General features: G+C 37.4%; 1 protein-coding gene across 1 annotated transcript in view; it reads left to right on the top strand.

The window, feature by feature from the left end:
• Positions 1–15,870, top strand: part of BLTP3A (bridge-like lipid transfer protein family member 3A) — a 57,201-nt gene that overhangs the window by 19,090 nt on the left and 22,241 nt on the right. The window contains exons 3-11 of the mRNA XM_070941501.1: positions 2,001–2,039; positions 3,683–3,774; positions 4,731–4,920; positions 5,186–5,326; positions 6,865–7,035; positions 11,413–11,584; positions 12,728–12,814; positions 13,371–13,541; positions 14,876–15,030. Coding sequence (XP_070797602.1) covers positions 2,001–2,039; positions 3,683–3,774; positions 4,731–4,920; positions 5,186–5,326; positions 6,865–7,035; positions 11,413–11,584; positions 12,728–12,814; positions 13,371–13,541; positions 14,876–15,030 — 1,218 coding nt within the window. The remainder of the gene's footprint in view (positions 1–2,000; positions 2,040–3,682; positions 3,775–4,730; positions 4,921–5,185; positions 5,327–6,864; positions 7,036–11,412; positions 11,585–12,727; positions 12,815–13,370; positions 13,542–14,875; positions 15,031–15,870) is intronic.

The following is a 15,870-nucleotide window of genomic DNA, read 5'->3' on the forward strand; positions in this document are numbered from 1 at the left end:
ATGAGGATTAATAATTGAAACATTTTAGGGAAAAAAAATAATTTGTAACATCAGAATTATCTACTCGGTTCAGTACATGCACAGATAAACTATTTGGGTAATGAAAAAACTGTTTTTGTTTGTATATTTTTCTTTGTTTAGCTTCTGTAACTTTGTATGCTTCTTATATGCATTCTTTCCTGACATAAGGTCAATATACTTGCTGATTAATTAATATACTTTATTTGTTTACAGAGCTAAGTTCAAACAAGTTACAGTAATAAATGATTATGCTCGATATTTAAGGGCACATAAGAATTTCTTATGCAGTGGGCTCAGGACCCAACTTTTAGTAAGTGTAGGAAAGATGTACATGACAAACAACAAAATTATGATTGCAACAGGATATATTTTATGTTTTCTGCTATCTTCATTTTCACTGCTGTTATATAAACCAGTCGAAAACAATAAAAAAACATTGCAATAAGTTATCAGTTTGGCCTATATCACCATATGTTATTTACCTGGAAATTAACTGCATTTATTTACTAATATTTTCTTCCAAAATTATCTTGTCCTTTGTTTGGAAGACTAGTAACTGGTAAATGTACTATAAATATTCCATATGTACTGAAAAAAAGGGAAGAACAGAATAAAAATTAGCTTTCACTGATTTTAAAATGTTATTTTCTAATTGGAGTTTTAGTGCTTAGCAAGCTTTTAAAGCAGTAGTCCCTAATCTTTTTGGTACCACGGACCAATTTTCCACAGACTTTGGGGGGAGGTTTGCTTGCTTGTGTACTGTGACCTGCTCACCTCCTAACAGACCACGGACTGGTACTGGTCCGTGGCCCAGGGGTTGCGGATCCCTGTTGTAAAGGTTAACGTTTTCTGAACTTCATTACATGTCCAGTGTTTTGTGAAATTTCGTAATAATTCATTCTAAGGTTTGACTTAGGTTTATAGTTTTTAAGACCATTATTAATTTTTATCAAATATTTCTTTGCACTTTCATTAGTACTGGGCAGAGGTGGGTTTCAGCAGGTTCTGACCAGTTCTGGAGAACCGGTAGCGGAAATTTTGAGTAGTTTGGAGAACCGGTAAATACCATCTCTGAGTGGCCCCGCCCCCATCTATTCTCTGCCTCCAGAGTCCCAGGTGATCAAGAGGAAATGGGGATTTTGCAGTAACCTTCCCCTGGAGTGGGGTGGGAATGGAGATTTTACAGTATTCTTCCCGTGCCATGGCCACCAAGCCACGCCCACAGAACTGGTAGTAAAAAACTTTGAAACCCACCACTGGTACTGGGAAGCGGGTGATTAATTTGTGCCCTTCACTACAGCATACTGGTGGATAAGCTAATCCTCTGAAACCAGCTTTCACAACTAGGAGAATTCTGCTAGGATAATTTGTGATCTTCAAAGGCAGGCTAGGAAGAAAGACTGCTTGAGGAGGGAGAAAGATTTTTCACACCTGCTTACTTTTCTCTGGTGGGAATAGTATCCCGTAAGCAATCTCTTATTTGCTGATCAAGCAACCATAATAAAACTAACTGTATGTGTATTGTTGTGTTGACAGAGGCCACAGATGCTTTATATAATATATTGCTTTGAATATCTCCTTAGAGCAGTGCACTCCAAAGTCCTTATGATTTGGACATAACTAATTAGGTGTTATAGAGTGTGAATTTGTAGGGTAGCAGTTTGAGGCATAGCCATCAAATTCACCTAACTGATGGCTTAAATGTCTTAATTTGTCTTAAATGTATGTTTGACAAAGTATAAGTAAGCATCAAAGTCCACAGCACAAAATTTTACTTTATTACCTTTAGCAGATTTGTATGCAGAGTATTTAATAAGGAATGGTTTTGTTTTTAATGACTGTGTATTCCATGCAGCAAATTTTGTCATGCTACTTTTCAGAGCAAATATTTTCTAGAACTGATCTTGTTAGTTCCACCCTAAACCTATTTAATCCTTGCAGCATTTCCTGTTTATTTAACATTAGTTCTGTTGTTTCAGATCCAGTGGACTAAGTTGAAGACTCACCCAATCTGTCTGGTAATGACCTTGTTTATCTCCTGTTTATCTCCTGTTTATCTGTCAGTAAGAATTTGTAATCTAGTTTATGTCTTTAAAAAGCATTTATTTTTAAACCTAAAAATAAGGGTGGATAATACTGTTGTTGGTCTCCATATAGATCCGTTATAGTTGTAAGCATAATTCTGTGTAATTTCTGTGATGAACATATAAATATTGGAAGTAATTAAGGTAGTTGTAAAATACACCGATGCTTCTCTTAGGTTTTCAGCATTGTGTTTGTAAGCCTTTTTTGCCATCATAAGAATCCAGTTTTGGGTGGAAACCCTGCCATATACTCCTGTAAAAAATGTGAATTGATAACATTTTACTTGTATTATTCTGCTGTCCTAAGCTACATCTGATATTGTATATATGAGTAGACTCACTATATGCTTATTGTGGGAATGAATTTGAAAAACGTTTGAAAGAAAATTAGGCCAATGGCATTGTTTGGGTTGATTAAAATGTTCAGATTTAGAACAGATAAAGTTCTTTATATATTTTCATAATTAATCTGCAATTTATTACCACCAATATGGTAATGATTGCTAAACTAGATGACTTCAAAAGAAGGTTAGAAAATTAATAGGGAAGAAGTCTAATGAGAGCTATTCATATTGGAGACAGTATGTCTCCAAATACATGTTGCAAGGGAACAGTGGCAAGAGATGTGTCTTCGTCTCCTGAAGTGAGCAAGCCAGAGAAACTTGTTTGGCTGCTGTGAGAAACAAAATGCTGAACTAAGATGGGCCTTGGCCTGATTCAGCAAAGCTATTTTTATGTTATTAATGACTTAATTTAAAGGGCCTTCTTTTTTCAGGTCCCATATGACAGTCTTTGTCATTGCTTTAGTTAGGGGTGATTTTTGAGGATGTGAAACTTGGTTGGCTTCTAATTTATGCTAGATGTTTTTGGATAGTAACAGTAGTGATATATATTAGTGTGGGGGACAGTATATGTATTTCTAAATAAATATAACATGTTGAAAACTTCAGCATATGAAACAATCCTAAATAGCTTAAAACTAGTGACAAAAAGGTAAGGTAAAAAGGTACACAATATTACTTTTACCGATGTTAAACCAGGTTAGCATTGTTTACTGCTAACAAATTATAAATTGATAGTTTTGCACATCAAAATCAGTCAAAAATACAAATGACATTCTCAGTTAGGGTTGGCAAACTGTTTTGTTGGAACGACTAAAGGTTATGCTCACAAGTGAACTTAATTGTTTATTTTGACAAATTCCTAATTGGTTTATTCAATGGTTTTCTTTATAACTGTGCTTTGCACCTTTGTGGATTCATTAGAAGCTACATTAAGGCAGAAAAGCAAACCAGAAATCGACCAGGAGCTTACAATTAATTCTGTTCACACGTCATGCCAAGCTAAACCACAGTCTAGTCAGTAGCTAATCCCAAAATATTTACTCCATTTATAGGCTTGGCTAAGAAAAACAAACTTCATCACTATTAATATGAAGTGTAACCCAGTAACTAGATTAGGAAAGAATTCTTATTGTTTAACCCCCTAGTATTTTTTAATTTCACCCTGTTTTCTCCTAGTTCCTTCCATGTACTTTCATTCCATTTCTCCATGTTTTTCTCTTTGTTGTTTCACAGTATTTGGATAAAGTTGAAGTGGAGATGCGAACATGTGAAGAGCCCAGGCCACCCAATGGACAGTCTCCCATTGCTGTTGCTTCAGGACAGAGGTAAATTCTGCTTCTAATTTTTTCTTAGTGTGCTTTTTTTCAACTAGGAATTCGAGACCCCAGGCATGGGGTGCAACCTTTGCTTTTCTAGTTCAAATGGTACTGTGTTGCAGTAGTATCTGTGGCGGGTTTTTAACAGGGTTAAAAATGGCAGCTGTGACCAGGCAATCAAAGGCCCATCTTTTTAAAACACGTTTCACACTTAAAATAAGATGGACTTTGATTGCCTTGTTATGCATGTTAATTTGAAGCCTATAAATATCAAACAGATTCCCCCTTCAAATTTTTTTTTCTTGATATCTTCCTCTTGTAGCTACTCTCATATTTTCCTAATAAGGTGCAACTAAGAGCAGCATCTATTATATGGATGGAACCCAGATTACAGTTAATTTTCCCAGATGTTGGATGGGCAGTAAAATAAATCTTGTTGACTTTTGTTTTGTTTTGTTTTGAGCTGCTGAAGAAGAAAGAATGATGTAAAAGAAAGCATTCTATTTTATGGCTCTGGAATTGTCTTTTTGAAAAGAAAAATAAAATTTACATACATAAGATATGTCACAGCTGTACTAAAGCTGGGACCATAGCACATTGTCATTTTGGGACCAATATTTAACAAAAGCCATGCAATTTATAATGTGCTTTGTGTTTGCTTGAAGCATTAATTATAGCAAAGAAGATTTTTTAAAAACAAGCCATATGGTTCTTACTTCTTTTGTTATCGGCTTCATGAGACAAGCAAAGTTTATTTGTTTGTAGACGTATGAAGATGTTTAATATTTTTAATGATTTTTAAAAAAATTGTAACTAATAAAATTGAAAGAAAACAATCTAGCTATCTGTCCTGACCTAGAAAAAATATAACTGCGTAAGCCTAGCACATTTCCGAGTTACATGCTTTAATGTTTAAGATGAGCTAAAGCATTATACTCCATTAAAAATTATTTCCTTCTCTACAGTGAATATGGATTTGCAGAGAAGGTTGTGGAAGGTATGTACATTATTGTCAATTCAATTACCATCAAGATACACTCCAAGGCCTTCCATGCATCATTTGAATTATGGCAGCTTCAAGGATATAGTGTCAACCCCACCTGGCAGCAAAGTGATCTTCGCTTTACCCGAATCACTGATTCACATAAGGGAGAGGTAGGCCCATAAACAGGTGTCCTTATATTTGGAATGCTTTCTGTAGACTTGCAAAGATTTTAACATTTAGTTATGTTTTTTGTTGCTCTGCAGATCTTTTTTGATTTCTGTAGTTTGCCACAACCATTTTGAAATAAACTAAGCTGCTTGTAATTTTTTGTTCTTTCTTAAATTGCCTGTTTCCTAATCTATAATTTACAACATTACGTTAGACAACTTTAGGAACTTTTTTTTTATTTTGTATCCCTTGCTTCCCTCTGGATAGGTTTTAACATTTAAAGAACTCACCTGGCAGACTCTTCGAATAGAAGCTGATGCTACAGAAAATGGAGAACAAGATCCCCTCACTACCCCTCTAAGACTTATTACTAACCAGGGCAAAATCCAAATATCACTTAAGAGGAAGGTGAGTATATATTTTGATGAAAAGTATTATTGGGTAGAATTATTAATATAACTAGAGTTTGGGTAATATGCATAATATATTTTGATATGTACATTAAGAATTCCCAGCTCACCCATAATAAGATAAAACAATGGAATATATCTTTCCCCAGCTGCTCTGGAGTTCGGAAAACAGAAAAACAGAAGATTTTTTTTTAAATGTAAATTTGAATAATATATTCCAGTTGCAAAGTGTGAAGCTCCCAGTTGCACAACTTAGAATTATTTTATTAATGAAAATTTCAGAGCCTTGATTTTTAGCAAAAAAAAAAAAAAAAAAAGGATTTGATATATGATATACAGGTAGTTCTTGACTTAGAACCAGAATTCAGCCCTCAATTATGGTTGTAAGTTGTAATGGTCATTAAAAAGGTGATCATGTGATTGTGCCCAATTTTATGACTTTTTTGTGGTCATTAGGCAAATGCCGATCATAAAGTTAATGTTGCAGTCATTAAGTGAACCCATTATTCACTATGGAGATCAGAAGTAAATACCATGTTTCTCCAAAAATAAGACATCCCCTGATAATAAGCCCAATCGGGCTTTTGAGCGCATGCGTTAAAATAAGCCTCCCCCTGAAAATAAGCCCTCCCCGAAAATATTTAAATGCAGAGCTGGAAATCTGGTAAGATGGCAAGAGGAAGCCCATCTTGCTCCATGTGCCCCAAAGTAATAAGACCTCCCCGAAAATAAGGCCAAGCACTTATTTCGGGATTCAAAAAAATATAAGACAGGGTCTTATTTTCGGGAAAACACAGGTACCAGTTTCAAGCAAAAAGTTGAAAATCATGGTCCTGTGATCACTGGGCAGTACAAACAGCTGTAAATGCAGGCTGGTTCCTGAGTACCAAAAATATGGTCATGTGACTGCAGGGGGAAGGCAGACATTGAAACTTCTAACCTGGATTGTAATTTACAGGGTCTGTCATAAGTGACCAGTCATAAGTGAAAAACTATATGTTGTTTTAAAAAGGGTCTGAACAGAAACTTGATAAACTAAATTTTAATAGGTTTTAAATAATTGTTAAAGGGTTGAGAGGAAGGCCTCCATTAAATGCTTAGGATATATTGGTAGTCTTCCAAGTAATATGAAGTATAACTTCTTACCTGAGCGCTTGTTTCATATTTACAGCCACTCTGGTCAATTTTTCTTGTATTTCCCAGACTTTTTTTGGAACAGCAGTTTATACCATGCATCTTTTAAAAATTTTGTATTCTTAACTCACATTGTTAAGGAAGCCAGTTTATTCTATAAATACATGTTGAAAAATCATACAATGCATTTTGTTTAAAGTACTGTGAAATATTGATTGTTCCTTTCTTTTTCAAATAAAAGTGATATATTTAATTGTGTTCAGAGATTATTTAGGAATCAGCCCATTTGCTAGCTTATGGGAAAAATAATTTAAAGACGCTACCCAATGAAGCTGCTTATTCTTGGGAATAAATAACAACCCTTTCAGACAGCGTACTGATCTTTTTCTGTTTATGAGCCAGACAAAGGATTGTAATGTGGTGGCATCTAAGCTCATGTTCCTCCTTGATGACTTGTTGTGGGTGCTAACTGACTCTCAGCTGAAGGCAATGATGAAGTATGCAGAGTCCTTGAGCGAAGCCATGGAGAAATCAGCTCAGCAGAGAAAAAGTTTGGCTCCTGAACCTATCCAAGTAAGCACCTTTAACACATGTAGTAAGATACGTTTATTCTCTCTCTTTTTCTCTCTCGTTCATGTGATATTGTTGATTGCATTTATGTCTCACTATAGTAAGAATTGACTTTCTGATAGTTTACGCAATATAGGCAAAATTAAAGTTATATTTTAAAAGTTAAAATAAACATTTTAAACAAATGTTTAAAACAAACAACTCCTCTTCCCATCCAGTCAGTCAGTAAGAAAGGCAAAGATGACTGAGTCTTAACTAGAATGCTTTTCAGAACAGCTTGGTCTTCAGCATCTTCCTTGAATGTCAGACTGCGCTCTAATAGGAGGCCGTTCCAGAGAGCTGCTGCTGCTGCTGCTAAAGGGCAGCAAGACCTGACCTCGGTTCCTTTTACTTCCCCAAAAGTGGGAAGTTAAAAATAGCTTCTCCTGAGATGATTTAATAAGTAGGGCCAATTTTGATTGAAGTAAGCAATCCATCAGATTTGCAGGTGTCAAACCACAAAAGGCTTTATAACTCACAAAGCTTTAATTTGCCAAAATAGCAGAAGCATATTGTTGTTCCATAGATATTTAGGATTGCATCCAAGTTGGATATTATGTGAATATGAGACATACTGAGATTTAAAAAAAACAATTAGCAAGAGGAGAACAAACAGTAATATTGTTTTCTGTTCCTCCAATAGTTTACTATGTTGCTTCTCATAAGATTACATAGTAAACTGTACAGGTAGTTCTTGGTTAAAGACTCACTTGTTCAGTCACCATTAAAGTTTCAATGGCAGTGAATGAGTGGTACTTGCAAGGTCCTTGCAATTCCTGCTATTGTAGTGCTCCATGGTGACATGATTAAGATTCAGGCACTTGGCAACTGGTTCGCATTTGTGGCAGCTTCAGCCTCTCATGATCAGTGATCGCCCTTTGTTATCTTCCCTGCTAGCTATCTACAGTTGCAAGAAAAAGTATGTGAACCCCCTTGGGATTACATGGAGTTTTGCATGAATTGGTCATAAAATGTGCTCTGAACGTCAATTAAATCACAACAATAGAAAAACACAGTCTGCTTAAAATAATACTACACAAACATTAGATGTTGCCATGGTTTAATTGAACATAACATGTAAACATTCACAGTGCAGGGAGGAAAAAGTATGTGAGCCCCTAGCCTAATGACTTCTCCAAGAGCTAATTGGAGCCAGGAGTGAGCCAACCTTGACTCCAATCAGTGTGATGATATTGGATGTGTTACTGACAGCTGTCCTGCCCTTTAAAAATACACACCTGTTTTGGGTTTACTGGTTTCAAGAAGCACTGTCTGATGTGAACCATGCCTCGCAGAAAAGAGCTCTCAGAAGACCTACGATCAAGAATTGTTGACTTGCATGAAGCTGGAAAGGGTTACAAAAGTATTTATTTATTTTATTTATTTATTTATTATTGAATTTCTATACCGCCCTTCTCCCTGAGGACTCAGGGCGGTGTACAGCCAGAATTAAAAAACATGCAGTACAAATATTAAAAACAATTAAAAGATATATAAATTTGGCCCAATTAAAACTCACTACCAATTAAAACATTTAAAACATTTAAAAACATTTAAAAATTTCTTCTTAAGCCAGCCCGGCTTGTTTGAAAAAATGGGTTTTAAGGGCACAACGGAAGGCACTGAGGTCTTGGATTCTCCTTATCTCCGGGGGCAGCTGATTCCAAAGGGTAGGTGCCCCCACAGAGAAGGCCCTCCCCCTGGGGGTCACCAGCCTACACTGTTTGGCTGATGGCACCCCGAGGAGGCCCTCTCTGTGGGAGCGCACGGGTCGATGGGAGGTCGTCGGTAGCAGCAGGCGGTCTCGAAGATAGCTAGGCCCTATGCCATGGAGCGCTTTCAAGGTGATAACCAGCACCTTGAAGTGCATCCGGAAGACCACCGGGAGCCAGTGCAGCTCGCGCAGGAGCGGTGTTACATGGGAGCGCCATGATGCTCCCGTCACTACCCGCGCTGCTGCGTTCTGGACCAGCTGGAGCCTCCGGGTGCTCCTCAAGGGGAGCCGCATGTAGAGAGCATTGCAGTAGTCAAGGCAAGAGGTGACGAGGGCGTGAGTGACTGTGCACAGGGTATCTCCAAAAGCCTTGATGTTCATGTGTCCACGGTAAGACAGACTGTCTACAAATGGAGAAAGTTTAGCACTGTTGCTACTCTCCCTAGGCGTGGTCGTCCTGTAAAAATGACTGCAAGAGCACAGTGCAGAATGCTTCATGAGGTATAGAAGAATCCTAGAGTGTCAGCTAAAGACCTACAGAAATCTCTGGCACATGCTAACATTTTTGTTGACACATCTACAATAAGGAAAACATTAAACAAGAATGGAGTACATGGGAGGACACCACGGAGGAAGCCATTGCTGTCCAAAAAAAATATTGCAGCACGTTTGAAGTTTGCAAAAGAGCACCTGGATGTTCCACTACTGGCAAAATATACTGTGGACAGATGAAACCAAAATTGAGTTGTTTGGGAAGAACACACAACACTATGTGTGGAGAAAAAAAGGCACAGCACACCAACATCAAAACCTCATCCCCACTGTAAAACATGGCGGAGGGAGCATCATGGTTTGGGGCTGCTTTGCTGCCTCAGGGCCTGGACGGATTGTTGTCATTGATGGGAAAATGAATTCCAGAGTTTATCAAGACATTTTGCAGGAAAACGTACGACCATCTGTCCGCCAACTGAAGCTCCGCAGAGGATGGGTGATGCAACAGGACAATGACCCAAAGCATACAAGTAATTCAACAAAAAAATGGCTTCAACAGCACAGAATACGCCTTCTGGAGTGGCCCAGTCAGAGTCCTGACCTCAACCCGATTGAAATGCTGTGGCATGACCTTAAGAGAGCGATTCACACCAGACATCCCAAGAATATTGCTACACTGAAACAGTTTTGTGAAGAGGAGTGGTCCAAAATTACTCCAGATCGTTGTGCAGGTCTGATCTGCAACTACAGGAAACGTTTGGTTGAGGTTATTGCTGCCAAAGGAGGGTCAACAAGTTATTAAGTCCAAAGGTTCACATACTTTTTCCTCCCTGCACTGTGAATGTTTACATGTTATGTTCAATTAAACCATGGCAACATCTAATGTTTGTGTAGTATTATTTTCAGCAGACTGTGTTTTTCTATTGTTGTGACTTAGATGAAGTTCAGAGCACATTTTATGACCAATTCATGCAAAACTCCACGTAATCCTAAGGGGTTCGCATACTTTTTCTTCCAACTGTACAAGCAAAGACAATGGTAAACTGGCAGGGAGGGTTGCTTTACTTTTCCCTCTAAAGACAATGTTAACTCCACGTTGTTGATGTGTCACAGTATATTGCTTTATTTAGTTACTTATTTAATCAAGATAGCTACTCAATCACTAAAACAACCGTAGGCAGTATTTTAAAAAATACATAAATAAAAAGAGTAATACAGTGATATAAAAAACATATACATATAAGATTGTATCAGGAGAAAAACAGTACCATAAAAAAAAACAAGCACCAAGCATGGTTACAAATCTCTTCTCCCAGTGCCTGACTAGAAAACAATATCTTTGTGGCTCTTCAATATTAGATTAATAAAGAATCCAGTAATTACCTTAAAATGAAAAAAAACGTTTGTGAAAGATAGAGAGACAAATTATCAGGGAAGTGTAGAGGCCCGGAAATAGTTGTTTTTATTTTCTCACTTGTAAGCTGCTTAAATGTGGGTGAACAGTATTAGGTGTTAGGTCAAGTGAGATGCAAGAATCATTCCTGCATACTGTGTTCTTCAACATTTTTATTAATGACTAGAAAGAGGAAGTGGAGATGCATATTAGCAGATAATTCAAAATCAAGCTGCATCTGGAAGGCTACAAATTTTAAAGTCTGAGCCTTTGAGGCTTTGTGGTTGACTAGAGGTGAGGGACAAGCTATTCGTTCATTCATATTTCCTTGGCTTCAGTCACGATCTCAATAATTGTTACCCTGTGGTAAAATGGGAAAATTTTATAAATAAATAAATAAATGTTCATTTTCCACTGTGGGTTCGCTATATTGTAATTTAGGAAACAGGTATAATGACCTCCCTCTCCCTATCCCATATTGCCCCTGCAAAAACAGCAACAATAACAGCAACAACGGTCTTTAACAATTATCCCAAGATCCCTGTTTTCCATCTTGGCTTTCTGTTTTCTAATATTCATTCAGGGATTTTAATTAGAAATTCTGCCTTGAATTAATGCATTTCAAAGCCTATTTTTCTGATCCCATAGGATGATTTGAGGTCTTCTGATACTATGCCATCTCCATTGTTCCTCTTAGGTTCTGTATAGGTGTAAATTAGCACTTAATTTTTCTGTATTACAGATCACACCTCCTATTCCCAGTACCCAACAATCTTGGCCGCATTCAATTGGCAGCACCCATAAAGCTATCAGCCAGTATTTTGAAATGTATGATATGAAAGAGTCTTCCTATCACCTTCTTATTTCCCGTCTGGACCTTCACATATGTGATGATAGCCACACTCGAGAAACAGGTAGCTTTCCCTGGGATGAAATTGGGAGAGCGGGTGGGGGTTTTTTTCCCCCCTAGTGACATGTGCAGAAATTTTAAGCAGGTGTTTCAACTTGGTTCCTCTTTTTCCTCTTTCTTCCTCATTCCAGCTTTTTTATAAAATTGTTTCAGTAGCAAGAAGTCTATTTTGAGCTCATGGGCACATATGGAATGTTAGGTACAGTTACAATAAGGATGATGTGGGGAATTCTGTATTCACAAATGAAATTGTTAACTAGTGAAATGGCTCCCCACCATCTCTTCCTGTTCCCCCCCCCATACCATGTGTTCTTCTTTTTTATTGTTGAGGTACAGATGTTTTTTCCAAACAATATTAGGCTGCAGACATATTCCAGAGGTGGGTTTCAGCAGGTTCTGACCAGTTCTGGAGAACTGGTAGCATAAATTTTGGGTAGTTCGGAGAACTGGTAGTAAAAATTCTGACTGGCCCTGCCCCCATCTATTCTCTGCCTCCCAAGTCCCAGCTGTTTGGGAGGAAATGGGGATTTTGCAATAACCTTCCCCTGGATTGGGGAGGGAATGGAGATTTTACAGTATCTTTTCCCTGCCATGCCCACCAAGCCACACCCACAGAACTGGTAGTAAAAAATTTTGAAACCTACCACTGACACATTCCCCATTTTTCTAATGGAGCCTAAATAGCTGTGGCCTACATTGGAAATAAAATGTTAAAGGCTGATGCTTTTTAACACAATAGCTTCATATTTGTTTGTTTGTTAAAAGAATGTTTAAAAATGACTAATGTAGGTAGAGAGACCTGCAAGCATTAAGGGAGGTTGCTATAAGTATCTTTATGCTTATGGGTATCATTCAGCTTAGTTATCTAATTAGAATCATGCTGTATGATAATATGACAATATTTTGAAGAATCTAATGAAAATATTTTTAAAACAAAAATCTCAATAAAAATAGATGTTGAGGGATTTATATATTTGACATCGTTTTTTAAAAAATATTCCAAGAGGTGAGACCTAATTTATTTATGATTAAAACAATGTATATTATTCAAAGTGTTACATTTTAGAGTACCTATTCATAGTCTATTTGTGTAAACTAGGCATACAGCAACCAGGATTTGTCTCATTTTAACTCCATTTTACCACAGGTGCTTCCAAACATGGTATAGTGGGAGGTGCAATGCAATTAACTTTCAGGAAGATGGGCTTTGACTATTATCCTTTCCACTGGGCAGGTATGTTGCAAAATTTGTGAGATATTGCATAAGCATTAGTATTCTATTACAGCAAATGAAATGAGTGTGGCAGGAGGGAAAACGCAGGGGATTTTGTTAGCTTTTTTCTAAACTTGCTGCAATGGAGAAGAGCTGAACATATAGCCCATTCCTGAAGAAGCAGAAACAGAATGCACAGCTATCAATGACACTTTTCTTAAATTTAAATACAATCATATAATTGCAATGGGAAGACATCAAGGGAAGTCAACATTACTGAGCAAAACTATGAATAACAAATATTTGTTCATTTATTTTGTACAAATTCCATTAGAGATAGGAATGGTTTTAAGAATGTGGTTTGGAGTCAAATAGCAACATTTGTTAAGCTACAATGGAAAACAGACTATTATGTCTTAATAAATTTTCAGATAGGAAAATTAAATGTACAGTTAACAAGACCTTTTAACTTGGTTGATCGGAGCGGTCCAAATTAGAAGTGTGTCTTCAAAAACGAAATGAGCTGGCTGACAGAAGTATTGTCATTTTGTCAATTTAAACTCCCTATTTTTTTCAGGTGATAGCTGCAAACATTGGGTGCGATATTGCAATGCTATGGAGACCTGGGAACATTGGGCAAAAAAACTAGTGAATGAATTCCAAAACAAGATGGGAAAATATAGTGAAGAAATAAGTTCTGCCTTCTTTAAAACCGCAGAGAAGGAATCTCCCTTGAAAAAGAGACAAGGTAACTCAAGATTCCTTACCAAGGTTTTGCAGCTGCAGATGGCTGGGAGCAGCTTTCAGAGCAAACATACAAATTTTAGCAACAGATGACTTTGTTAACCATTCAAAAGAGGTTCTTCAGATGTGCTCCTATATTTTCCAAAGCATCTCTTTTGATTACTTGGCTCTTCTGTATTTGCTCACTCAAAACCTCATTTAACTTCTGAATACTTCTGAATAGTGAAGACAGGGCAGCTTTTACCATATAAATAAACTACTGTTGAAACATCCACATTACATTGTGCTACTTATGTGTCTCGTTAAAAAGTGAAATTTAGGAATAGGGATGGGGTACAACTTACGATGTGTTAAAAATAATGCATACACATCTGGATTCGGTGTAACTACTTAAAAGCACCATTGTCTCTCATGCGAAAAGTAGGCTTCCTCTTATTTCAAACTGGAATGATGATGGTTCGAATAGAATAGAATAGAATAGAATAGAATAGAATAGAATAGAATAGAATAGAATAGAATAGAATAGAATTCTTTATTGGACACACAAGGAATTTGTCTTGGTGCATACGCTCTCGGTGTACATAAAAGAAAAGATACATTCATCAAGAATCATAAGGTACAACACTTAATGATAGTCATAGGGAAACAATGTCAATATAAATCTTAAGGATACCAGCAACAAGGTTACAGTCATACAGTCATAAGTGGGAGGAGATGGGTGATAGGAACGATGAGAAAATTAATAATAATGCAGACTTAGTAACTAGTTTGACAGTGTTGTGGGAATTATTTGTTTAGCAGCTTACTTTAAGAGCTTATGAAAGCTAATCCCTGGAACCTATATCAGATATGTATATATTTTTATATAAATATGTGTTTTCCATTTGACAATTGTTTCATGAGAACAAATGCACCACTGTCTTCTGTATGTATTGAAGGTGGGAGGATAGTTCTGAAGTTTTGTTGCCTATAATCATTGTTGAGTCTTAATGATAACTTCTGCATATTAACGTATTTTAAAATATCCTCATTCAAAAAGTCGTCTTCTGCTATTAGTCAAGGGAAGGACAATACCAAAGAGGCAGCTATGAAAATAACTTACAAATAAGGCAAGCTATAACTTCTGAGTCTCTGCTAATGACTGTTTTTTAAAGAAGAATTTTCAAGCACATAAAAGTTCTATATTTGTTGCATTCAGTATTGTTGGTTCGGTACTTTTCATGCCAATAAAGAACCGAGGGTGAGAAAGGCAGAGAACAATACTTTTAAGTTTAAGGATTTATTTTAATGGCTGAAAGGAAGAATTTGTTCTGATTATTATGATGGTTTTGCTTTAAGATGCTGTTTCTAGTTCTCCAAAAAGCTCTACAGAGAAGGGGTTACATCAAACCAGCACACCACCTCATACCCTGCTAGGACTCCAACGGCCTGCATGGAATAGACTCCGATCCAGTTGCCTGGTTGTTCGAGTTGACGATCTGGATATTCATCAGGTAAAGTTCTAATATTTATATGGAAAAGTGAGCATCACACTGTTCTGCCCCAGCTCCGTATTTCCAAGGATATTGACACACACCAACGGTCCTTATCAAATTTATTAAGTAGCAAGAATAAACAAGACCGGCAAAAGTTGGCAACCAGCCCAGAAAACAAGATATGATAAACCAAAATACTCTGATAATAATATGAGTTGTTTCCAGCAAGAACGCACTAGCTGTGTGCGACTTAAATAGGCTAAGGGAGTGGCCAATTATCCTCAAGGCCTACTCTCGAGTAGACCTCCTCCTCCTGAGTAGCCACTCCTGCCTTTTGGCAGCCCTGCGTGCTCGAGCATTGAGGAGAGGCTCCTCCACTTCTCTCTCTCCACTTGAAGGAGCCTCTGGAGGTTCTGAAGGCCCTGGCTGAGTCTCTGTCTCTGGCACCACATCCTCTTTAGCCTCCTCACTGTCCGACGCAAGCGCCGGCTGGGCCGGCTGCTGGTGCAACCCCACACCAGCCTCCTCCTCGTCGGGATCAGCCATGATCCACGCAGGCCACTGGCAGGCCACAACACACACGGATATGTTGCCTCGTCTAAGCGCTTGTTGCTATTGATAGTGCTCACTGGGCTTTTCTCCACACTGGGCATCTTCTTCCCTTCCAAGGAAGTTTTAGTTTGACTATTTTGTGTAATATCCCCCTAATAATCATATCTAAGAGTAGATAATTATTTATCCCAGTGATCCTATCCATTATTTTGATATAGCTCCTGTCTTTTATGGTTTATATTCTTTTTTTAATCATTAATTAAAAAAAGAACTGTGTTAAAGCAAAACAGCTTGCCACCCAAAAAA

Source organism: Pituophis catenifer, unplaced genomic scaffold (genome assembly GCF_029215685.1).
Source record: "Pituophis catenifer annectens isolate HBS135680 unplaced genomic scaffold, rPitCat1.0.hap2 SCAF_3, whole genome shotgun sequence".
NCBI lineage: Eukaryota > Metazoa > Chordata > Lepidosauria > Squamata > Colubridae > Pituophis > Pituophis catenifer.